General features: G+C 40.6%; 1 protein-coding gene across 1 annotated transcript; it reads right to left on the reverse strand.

Moving 5' to 3' along the window:
* Nucleotides 1–10,289: 10,289 nt before the first annotated feature.
* LOC142464606 (olfactory receptor 5I1-like) lies at nucleotides 10,290–11,228 on the reverse strand. The gene has a single exon (XM_075567977.1). The coding sequence runs from the start codon at nucleotides 11,226–11,228 to the stop codon at nucleotides 10,290–10,292; it is 939 nt and encodes a 312-aa protein (XP_075424092.1).
* Between the last annotated feature and the right edge of the window lie 367 nt (nucleotides 11,229–11,595).

The raw sequence follows: 11,595 nt of genomic DNA on the forward strand, positions 1-11,595 counted from the left end.
AAATACATCCAGAAACCCAGGGTTTGAACATGAAATCAAATATCATATTAATTGTCTTAGTACATACATTATATATCTTATTTCCTGTCGTTGCGGCCTACAGTTGCACTTGGAACGGTAACGTATAACTATATATATATATATATATATATATATATATATATATATATATATATATATATGTTATAATGCCCCTGATAAGTTTCCTTCTTCACATAAGAGAGTAAGACATATCCTGTCTCCTCCTACCTTGAATAGCAGCTTTGGACGAGCTGGCAAACATTGAAAAATGGGTATTTGTAACTAATGGTTCCTGTACCAATATGGCCGCTATTGCGAGTCAACTGAGGATCACGTGATCGTCTATGTTGTGGAAAGATGTTACTAGAATTAGTTGCTGCCAAGTGCGCCGCCCATAGTGCTGAGCAGGAGGTTGCTGTTGCCGTATGACAGGCTGAACGTGCCTTCATTTAAGTTGTCATTGTCATTTTTTTGTACATTTAATCTAGTGTTTCTTTTTTCCGAAAAGTTGTTATTAAATCAATGGTGCATCTTACAATTGATGGCGTCTTAGATTCAAGGAAATACAGTATACATATATGAAGAATATTTTTTTTAAATAAGTGTATAATAACTACAAAATGTCAATGTGTGTCTGTGTATGTCAATATATAGGAATACATACAGTATATACAAAATTCTAAGGTATATATAAGAAAGTGATATAAACAGTCATGTGAAAAAGAAAGTACACCCTCTTTGAATTCCATGGCTTTACATATCAGGACATAATAACAATCATCTGTTCCTTAGAAGGTCTACAAATTAGGTAAATAAAACCTCAGATGAACAACAACACATGACATATTACACCGTGTCATGATTTATTTAACAAAAATAAAGCCAAAATGGAGAAGACATGTGTGAAAAACTAAGAATACCCTTACTGCATCCATAGGAATTAAGATGCTTGTAACAGGGGACTTATCCCTGTTCACAAATGTGCCTCTAATCCAGCAGGGTGGTGGTTAACTGCTGGTAGGCAATTAACTAACACCACCTGGCTGATTACAGGTGGTAGAAAAAGCCTGCCTTTGAGACAGGAAGAGAGACTCCTTAGCTCACGTGTGAACTGAACAAGGATGCAGAGCAGAAGTTCTTGAGTCTCCCAGGAGAGACTGACCGAGAGAACACAGATCTCTGGAGCTGACAAATAAGACTTCTAAACCTGGATGCTGATAATCCGGAGAAAAGGCAGCAACCCTGCAAACAGATAAGACTTTATTTTCCAATGACTGTTGTCTATATATATATATATATATTTATCTATATGACTTGGGCTGATGAATAGCTTGGGTAGCCACCCAGTTAAAAGGGGCTGGAATATAAGGATACATATATGCCAGAGTGGAGCACATTTTTGTTTGCTGATTCATATGTTTAGCTATGTTAAAGGGACAGGCGCAATAAGGCCTACTTTTAATTTCACCTTAAAAACAGTCTCCATTGCGTACCTCTGAACACATCTCTTACATATGGTGTCAGAAATTTGGGATGAGAGGTGGCCTTTGAAGTTAAAAGTGCCCGGAGATTTCCTGTTAAATTTGTTTGCTTTTTGCCTACAAACAGCCTAAACAAAAATATCTCATGCAGCAGAGACCAGAATTAAAGTGACACACCCAGGCAGGAAATCACTGCACCGAAACTCACAAAACCACAGATGGACTCTTTTCCCCAATCCCAAGAGGAGGGAGAGAGAGACTGCTGAAGCAGGTAAACCTTATTTGCCTATCATAATAAAGTGTAATATGGTCATTGAAATAGGAGTTTTGCCTACCAGCCGTAGTCAGGGTTCAAGAAGTGAGTTAGCCCTTAAAAGGGATAGGTGTTTGTTGTTTTCAAATGTTTCGCTGAAGCAGTGAATACAGTTGGTGACCCACGAGCGGTATTGATTCTGCAGATAAAGGTTGCCACACCGCATAGGACTACCAGCTGTGAATGGAGTATATGCAGAAAAGTGTGAAAATTGATGCAAGACTGTGCTGAAGCAGGGGAATTTTCAGCAAACAAATGCTGAGTGTAAAATTGCACTACAGGGGAAAAAAGGATTGCTGTACTGTGTAAAAGGTATTCCAAAGCCAATTGCTGAGTGTTGAGTTACCCTACCGGGAGTGAAAGAAATATTCCACTGCAAAGAATGTTTGTTTTTCTGCAAGTAAAAAAAAAAAAGTCTGCCTGTGTATCTTGGGAGAGTGAATGCCATAATACCCGAAGATGAGACTGAAAATTACTGAACTCAAGCAGAAAACCAAATTCTGTTGCTGAAGCGGAGGCATTGTACATAGCAAGTAAATAGTGTAAATCAAATGCCTTTGCTGAAGCCAGAAAATGTGCAGATAGCAAGCACTGTATTTAAAGAAATAGAACCCTGGGAATTTAAAATGGCCACTTAGCTGAAGTCAAATACAGACTCTGTAAAAATAGGGAAGAAAATTTGTTCCTGGTGTAAAGAACCCCACCACACGGAGCAGTGTCCCTTCAGGCCTTATTCAGACGATGAGAGTGAATGCATGCACAGTAATGCTAATGTTGTAAAACTTACTCAAGGGAAGAAAAAGTCTACAGAGATGCCTGTGAGAGATACAACCTCTACAAGCAAAATATGCCCACCTGTAGGACTACCACAATTGGGGGTTCTAGCAAAAACAGTGGTAACAGCTGCAATAGCGCCTCCTGAGGTCAGGAAGAAACATATACCTGGTAGCCCCAAAATGGAGGACAAGATGCGGCGTTCCTGTAATGAACCCTACCCCACAGAAGAATGGCCCATCAAGTCCGATAAGGAGGAAGGCATCTCTTACGGGGAACCTGAACCGAGTCACACCCATAAAACACCCCAAGAATGGTGGGGGTGCCTGAACTCGCTACAAACCGAAAAGACCGCTCTCTATGATGACGAATATGATCAGCAGGAGAAAGAGCTGGAGCATCAGATCCCCGAATATTTCTGCCAACTAACGCAACTGCAAGAAAAGCCTGGCGGATACAGTGAAGCTGCTGAAGTTTCAAATAAAGACGGAGACCCCAGTATTCCTGATGGGACGGAGTCATCCAAAAGAAAAAGACGAAAAAAGAAAAGCGGGCCTTCACATACCGTGGAAGGAACAGACACGTCCTCAGATCCCACTGAGAAAAAGGGGAACCGAGATGCCCTGCAGCCTAGAGAAAATGGAGGATTCGGCATGCGGATGACAGAATATCCAGAGGACCCAAGGCAGAAGTCGGGTAACCCAAAGAAGTGTCTGTCCGGTGCCAACAGTGAGGAACCCTCAACCAACCATCCCAAGCAAGCAGAGCCGGAACCAGTGAGTGACGATCCCTTGACCAGCCCTGAAGATGCACTGCAAGCTGCCATGCATAACTGTGATCTGCTCCGTGAAGAATTGGAAAGGGAGAGAGAAAATAATGCTGAGCTACAGAAGACTGTGCTCGCAATTTACTCTGCGGCCAAGACCGAATTGGAGGATCTCAAGACTGAGCTAGCCACTGCAAACACTACTAATGCCACCATGGATGAGAAGCAGAGTCAATCTGATATAATGATTGTTAATCTGTAGCAGAAGTATGAGGAGGCACTGAAGGAGATTACAGTCTTTCAGCAAGATGTTCGCAAGTGCCATAGAGAGTTGGAAGTGTCTCAGAACGAGGTTCACACTCTCCACATAGAACTGAATGCCTCACACCATGAGGTCAACAGTGTCCGGACAGAGGTGGACATATCCCAGAAGGAGGTTCATACACTCCGCATAGCACTGGATGCCTCATACCAAGAGATCAGCAGTTACCGTACAGAACTGGAAGTCTCTTAAAAGGAACTTCACAGTCTCGTTGAGGAGCTGGACATCTCTCAAAAAACTAACCGCAGTCTTAATATGGATCTCAAAGACTCTCAGAAGGAGCTTCAGAACCTAAACCTGGAGATGGAAGTCTCACGCCAGAAGACAGCCCGCCTCCAAGCAGATGTGCAAAAATGGAAGGTGGACTGCAAGGAGGCCCTGAATAGTACAGAGACTGAAAAAAGAGAAAATTCAAGATTAAAAAAGAAAATTCTGAGTTGACAGAACACGTCAAGGGAAAGGAAGAAAAGCTGCAGGCTGCTAAAGAGGTACAAGCGCTGCAGGAACGTCTGAATACCCAGTACATCCCCACAGAGCAGAATGAGGAGCTAAAGGCTACGCTGCATGTCTTCAGAGCATCATTGGAGGCAGAGCTTCGATACCAGGTGACTCTGTATGAGAGGGAGCGTGAGAAGGCTCAGAAACTGGAGCAAGAGCTGAGAGACAGAGAGACTGTTCAATTCCCTTGAGTCCAAGGAGAAAACAGACGCAGCGTCAAACTTGACGACAAAAATTACAGAGCTCCAGAATATGAAGGAGACACTGATACAGACTCAGAGAAAGCAAAGTGCGCAGATAAATTCCCTGAGAAGAGACTTGCAAGATGCACTGAAACAGGTTGAGACTCTGCAGACCAGTAACTTACAGAGTCCTCCAATATGGAAAAATGTATTGGCTCTGCCCAAGCATCAGTATCCCACAGTAACTAATGCCCGTGACGACAAGGATACAGTGAGATTTGGGGACTTCACGCACCTTCAAAACAAGATTATGAAGTTTGAGCCACCTAAGAAAGCACTAGCCAAACCTACAGCTGCCCAACAGGCAACAAACAGAGGTAGGAGTGCAGAATCAAAGCCAGAAGAATCCTTAGCTGAGGAAGCTGAAAAGATAGGACGTTCTCTGGAAAGGGAGGTGGAGGTGCAACTCAGTCCCAAACAAGCTGAACTGGCAACTCCGTTGTGTGGAGGAGGTGCAGAAAGACCGCTTCAAGAGCGGAAAACTCTAAGGGCTAGTTCTAACTGCTCTACAACTGTTGCCATACAGTTTGTCTACAAAAAGAGGAGTGCCCGATGCAACAGAAATATGATGACCGCGCACTCGGTAAAAAGACTTTACTTGGAAAAAGTCCTCCTCGAGCGACTGAGGAGTGCTGATCTCAAGCACCTTCGGGAGGAGACAAAAATAAACTGGAGAAAGGGCTCCAATCCCAGCAGGACAAAGGGTTCTCTTCCTCCATCCACTCTCATTCAAATCACAGAAAGATCTTGAATGAGAGTGGAAGGATGGGCTTTGGCCGTGATAAGCCAAGCTTCCCACAAACAGGGGAGGTATGTAACAGGGGACTTATCCCTGTTCACAAATGTGCCTCTAATTCAGCAGGGTGGTGGTTAACTGCTGGTAGGCAATTAACTAACACCACCTGGCTGATTACAGGTGGTAGAAAAAGCCTGCCTTGAGACAGGAAGAGAGACTCCTTAGCTCACGTGTGAGCTGAACAAGGAAGCAGAGCAGAGGTTCTTGAGTCTCCCAGGAGAGACTGACCGAGAGAACACAGATCTCTGGAGCTGACAAATAAGACTTCTAAACCTGGATGCTGATAATCCGGAGAAAAGGCAGCAACCCTGCAAACAGATAAGACTTTATTTTCCAATGACTGTTGTCTATATATATATATATATATATATTTATCTATATGACTTGGGCTGATGAATAGCTTGGGTAGCCACCCAGTTAAAAGGGGCTGGAATATAAGGATACATATATATTCCAGAGTGGAGCAGATTTTTGTTTGCTGATTCATATGTTTTGCTATGTTAAAGGGACAGGCGCAATAATGCCTACTTTTAATTTCACCTTAAAAACAGTCTCCATTGCGTACCTCTGAACACGTCTCCTACAATGCTAATTAGCAGAGAAGTGCTGCAAATCAATTGCCCTTGATTATTTGATCATCAGCAAGTGTGACCACCTCTATAAAAGCAGAAGTTTTAGCAGTTTGCTGGTCTGGAGAATTGAGGTGTGTGTTAACACAATACCAAGGAGGAAAGACATCAGCAATGATCTTAGAGAAGCAATTGTTGCTGCCCATCAATATGGGAAGGGTTATAAGGCCATTTCCAAACAATTTAAAGTCCATCATTCTACAGTACAGTGAGAAAGATTATTCAAAAGTGGAAAACATTCAAGACAGTTGCAATCTTCCCAGGAGTGGACATCCAAGCAAATTCACTCCAAGGTCAGAAGTTACATCTCAGACTTTACAGGCCTCAGTTGGCATGTTAAATGTTAAAGTTCATGACAGTACAATTAGAAAAAGACTGAACACGTATAGTTTGTTTGGGAGGATTGCCAGGAGAAAGCCTCTTTTCTCTAAAAGGAACTTGGCAGTACAGCTTAGGCAAAGTTGCATCTGAACAAACCACAAGACTTCTGGAACAATGTCCTTTGGACAGACGAGACCAAAGTGAGATGTTTGGCTATAATGCACAGCGCCACGTTTGGCGAAAACCAAACACAGCATATAGCGCAAACACCTCATACCAACAGTCAAGCACAGTGTTGGATGGGTGATGATTTGGGCTTGTTTTGCAGCCACAGGACCTGAGAACCTTGCAGTCATTGAGTCGACCACAAACTCTTCTGTATACCAAAGTATTCTAGAGTCAAATGTGAGGCCATCTGTCCGACAGCTAAAGCTTGACCTTAATTGGGTCATGCAGCAGGACAATGATCCCAAGCACACCAGCAAATCTACAACAGAATGGCTGAAAAAGAAAAGAATCAAGGTGTTGCAATGGCCCAGTCAAAGTCCAGACCTCAACCCGATTGAAATGCCGTGGCAGGACCTTAAGAGAGCAGTGCATAAACAAATGCCCACAAACCTCAATGAACTGAAGCAACGTTGTAAAGAAGAGTGGGCCAAAATTCCTCCACAACGATGTGAGAGACTGATTAAGTTATACAGATAATGATTACTTCAAGTTATTGCTGCTATAGGTGGTTCTACAAGCTATTGAATCATATTGAAGGTGTACTTAGTTTTTCACACATGGCTTCTCAATTTTGGCTTTATGTTTGTTAAATAAATCATGACACGGTGTAATAGGTCATGTGTTATTGTTCATCTGAGGTTGTTTTTACCTCATTTTAAGACCTGCTAAGGAACAGATGATTGTTATTATGTCCTGATATGTAAAACCATGGAATTCAAAGAGGGTGCACTTTCTTTTTCACATGACTGTAATTAAAAATGTGTACAATATAAACAGTTAAAAAACGCTATTGGGTACAATCTGTTGACAGATTCTTAAGAATCTGTCAATGGATTACTGAATCAGTGGAGTGTATTGGTAATAATAAGTTTAAAAAATCATCAAAACACGAATCACTAAGACCAGAATCGTACAGACCAATCTCACTGATTAATCTGGAAGCTAAAATATTTACCAAAATTATAGCAGATAGGCTAGCGAACATTCTCCAGTCCTTGATAAACCCTGACCAGTCGGGATTTGTCAAGGGAAGATCCGCAGTGAAAAACATCAGAAAAGTCTTAGCAGCAATAGAATGGGTCAGATTACACAAAATAGGGAACACGTTACTATCGATGCCGAGAAAGCATATGATAACATAATGTTGGATCATGTGTTTTTCGTGCTAGACAAATTTGGATTTAGGGGAAATTTTAGCAACATGATAAAGGCAATGTACAACACCCCAAAGGCTAGAATAATAGCAGCAGGACACCTATCAGACCCATTCCAACTATATAGAGGGACATGCCAAGGGTGCCCCCTGTCACCCCTGCTTTTTAATCTAGCAATAGAACTTCTGGCTATTTACCTGAGGCAAATGGAGGAATTTAAGGGGATCAGGATAAACAAAACTGAACTGAAACTATCAATGTTTGCAGACGACATATTAATGTTCATGACTAACCCAGATGAATCAATCAAAAAAGGTTCTATAGCAAATAGAGACATTCGGGTCGTTCGCTGGCTTTAAAATAAATATATCTAAAACAGAAATGATGTATATTAAAGAACCCCCAGACACAAAGACACCATATAATTTCCCTGTAAAAGTAACAAAAAAAACCCATTAGATACCTGGGGATCATGTTGGAGGCAGAAATTTCCAGACTATACGAAAACAACTTTAAACCTATCATAAAAAAAATAGAGCAGGATCTAAAAAACTGGATGACACTACCTTTATCACTATTTGGGAGAGCAAGCACGATCAAAATGATATCGTTTGCCAGACTCCTATATCCCATGCAGACTCTCCCTATGCTCCTCAAACATGAAGATATAGCTGAAATAAATAGAGCAATGACAAAATTTCTATGTGGAAATAAGAGAAGCAGAATAGCCCTAAAAAAAACTACAATTACCAAAGGAAATGGGAGGTATCAACCTACCGAATATCAGGAACTATAACATAGCAAGTATAAGGAGACATGTAGGGGACTGGATAAAAGATACCAACCATTACTCCTCCTTAGAAATAGAAAAAGAGTTTTAACCAGAGACTTCCCTGAGAGAGCTAATACACAGAAAATGGGGAGACATCCCAGTAACCCAAAGAAACAATATTCTAATCAAAGATACCATAGTAATGTGGAAAACGGTCAGAATTTTTTTTAAACTATCACACACAATTTCAAGATACACACGAATCCAAGATAACCCCAAATTTATACCAGGGTATACCAAAACATCATTCCAAATTTGGAAAAAAAAGGCATTACATGCCTAGACCATGTGATTAACACAGACAAACAGGAATACATGACATTCCAAGAGCTCACACAAAAATGGGACATCCCCCAAAATCTAATACATGCCTTCTCATACACACAGCTAATCAGTTTTTGCAAAAAATTGGCAAAACATAAAATAACAGTACTAAAAAACAATAGAATAGACGACTATTTTAAATCAAAAGAGCAGAACAAAAGCAAATTGTCAGAACTATACAGCATTATCAGGGACCAGGACATGGAGACAACACACGCCAACACACTTACCGCATGGAAAAAAGACTTCCCAGAAATACAAAACATGGAACAGCTAATACAGGGCATACACAGGGTACACAAGATTATACCGTCAGAGACATGGCGGGAAATGCAATATAAAATAACACATAGAGCATACATAGCATTCAAACAACAGATAAAGACTAGGACGGAAGACACCACGTTCTGCCCTAAATGCAAGACACCAAAGGCGGACCTTAAGCACTGCCTTTGGACCTGCATACATATATCCAGATATTGGGACCAAGTGCTAGACTATATGAAAGTAAAACTAAAAATCTCATGGACAAAGGACCAAATACCTATGATATTTGCGAACATAGAGAACTGGATGGAGGGTAAACAATCAGCAGATCAGTAACTAAGCCCACAGAGGTTATACTACTAGCGGCAAGAAAGACCATTATGATAAACTGGATACAAACACAGCAGCCCTCAATGGAACAACTACATGACACACTTTATAAATTAATGACAATAGACAGACTGGAGACATCCATAGACAGGAACAGAACAACGAGAGACTTCCGCCAAAGATGGGACAGTTTCTTGAGGACAGAGACTTGATGACAGTGGACGGTTTAGGGTAAAAGCACGAGATAGGAGACGGAAAGTAGAAAAAGCGTGAACAGGACCAACACGACAAGTTGCGTTAGAGTTCAAGTTAAATAGATAGGAATCGAGCTGGAGAAAATCATAAACATGATGTATAACACAAGGGTGAAACAGGGCGAACATAACCGAAGAAAGCAAAATGCTCGCCCATATGCCGAAAATGAACACAAGTTCGAGTTCAAAGTTAAAAGAAAATATGTTTAATATGTGAAAAAAATTGTAAACAATGTATGTGAAAAACGGGTGACATAATATGAGTGTAGCAGAACAAGTTTTCAAGCTGATCGCCTGTATACTGAAAATGAACCTAATAAAAAAGATTTGTGAAAAACACGAATCACCCTTTTTGTGATTGATCCACTAAAATCCGCTGACCAAAGGAACCGACCGATCCACTGTGGATCCAAATTCACCCAAAGAATTTGCTAAACTCTAATAAAGGCAAAGCACAACAGAAATCATAAAGGTTTAATACTTTTATAATAAAGTTTTGAAGATGTTATGGTTGCTTTTTCATGGCATTTATAAGGGTTTTTTAGATGGATTTTGAGATTATGCAACAATCACCAATCCCCCATTAAATAAGTACATCTTTTAATTTAAGTCTAATATAAACCTTCTAAGGTACTGTAGTCAATTACATTGTTATCATTTAAACAATTTTGGCAAACTTCATTGTTGAAAAACGTGCATGCTGATCCATTAGCAGGTGCCATAAATGGCAAGACATTCTACTTGTAGATTATTATCCTATTGCAAAGTTTGGTGAGAGCTTCTGCCATATCCCTGTTCCGTAGGCTGTAGATTAAGGGATTCAGTAAAGGAATAAATACAGCATAGATTACAGACAGAACTTTGTCTTGCTCCACGAAAGATGCTGAGTGAGGTTTTATGTAGGCAAAAAATAAAGTCCCATAATATATAACCACAACTGTTATGTGGGAGGTGCAGGTAGAGGTAGCTCTCCTCTTCCCCTCACCTGAACGAATGTGCAAGATGCTGGAGATAATGAAAAAATAAGAAACAAATATAAACAGGAAACAAGCAACACCTAAGAAGAGATCTGTGATGAAAAGTAGAATATAATTTAGCTTGGTGTCCGTGCATGACAATTTTAGTAGCTGTGGGATCTCACAAAAGAAGTGATTAATCTCTTGGGAATCACAGAAGGACTGCAGGAATGTCATTGATGTATGAACTGCTGAGCTAAAGGCTCCCAGAGTCCAAATGGATATGGATGCATGAAAACAGACTCTGCGTGTTATAATGAGAGAGTAATGCAGGGGTTTACATATGGCAACATAACGATCAAATGCCATGTAGGTGAGAAGCAGCATCTCTGTAATCACAACCCATGTGAATACATACAACTGCGTAACACATCCATAGAAGGTGATGGTGGAGGATGCCATTACAAAGTTATACAACATCTTGGGAACAGTAGTGGAGATGCAGCAAATGTCCAGGACTGAAAGATTGGTGAGAAAAAAGTACATGGGGGTTTGAAGACTGGAGCAGAGAACTATTGTCAGAAAAATAGTTAGATTTGCTAGTAATGCTGTGATGTAAGTAACAGTGAACAAAATAAAGAGAAGAATATCAAACTCTGAATTGCTGAAGAGTCCAAGAAGAAGAAATTCTTCTGGGTGGGATTGATTCCTCCTCTCCATTTATCAAATATCTGAAATATCTACAGGAAAAAAACAATGTCAGATTGAGTATGATTTAATAATTTTTCTAGTTATTCAAGTTCGGGAAGTTAAAATCATAGGCACCCCACAATCTCCTGCAGTTTCGATGTTTCTGAACTGGGACTCAGACTATCTTTCTTTCAATCTATTTTAAATAAATGTTTTAAAAATAATTCCTAGAGATTAGAACATCTCCTTCATGTTTATATCTGCAGGGTGTGGCAAGGGGATTAGAACCCCCCCCCCCAAGGAAAGAAGGAGAGGGAGAAGAGTGGTGAGAAACAGAGAGAATAAATACCAAGAAATCAGCAATCAGAAATAAGAGAGCAGAAAGGCTAATAAGTAA

This window comes from Ascaphus truei, chromosome 13, assembly GCF_040206685.1.
Source record: "Ascaphus truei isolate aAscTru1 chromosome 13, aAscTru1.hap1, whole genome shotgun sequence".
NCBI classification, from domain to species: Eukaryota; Metazoa; Chordata; class Amphibia; order Anura; family Ascaphidae; genus Ascaphus; species Ascaphus truei.

Excerpts from the sequence above, each read along its gene's own strand:
- LOC142464606 (XM_075567977.1), bottom strand. The coding sequence starts at position 11,228 with ATGGAGAGGAGGAATCAATCCCACCCAGAAGAATTTCTTCTTCTTGGA.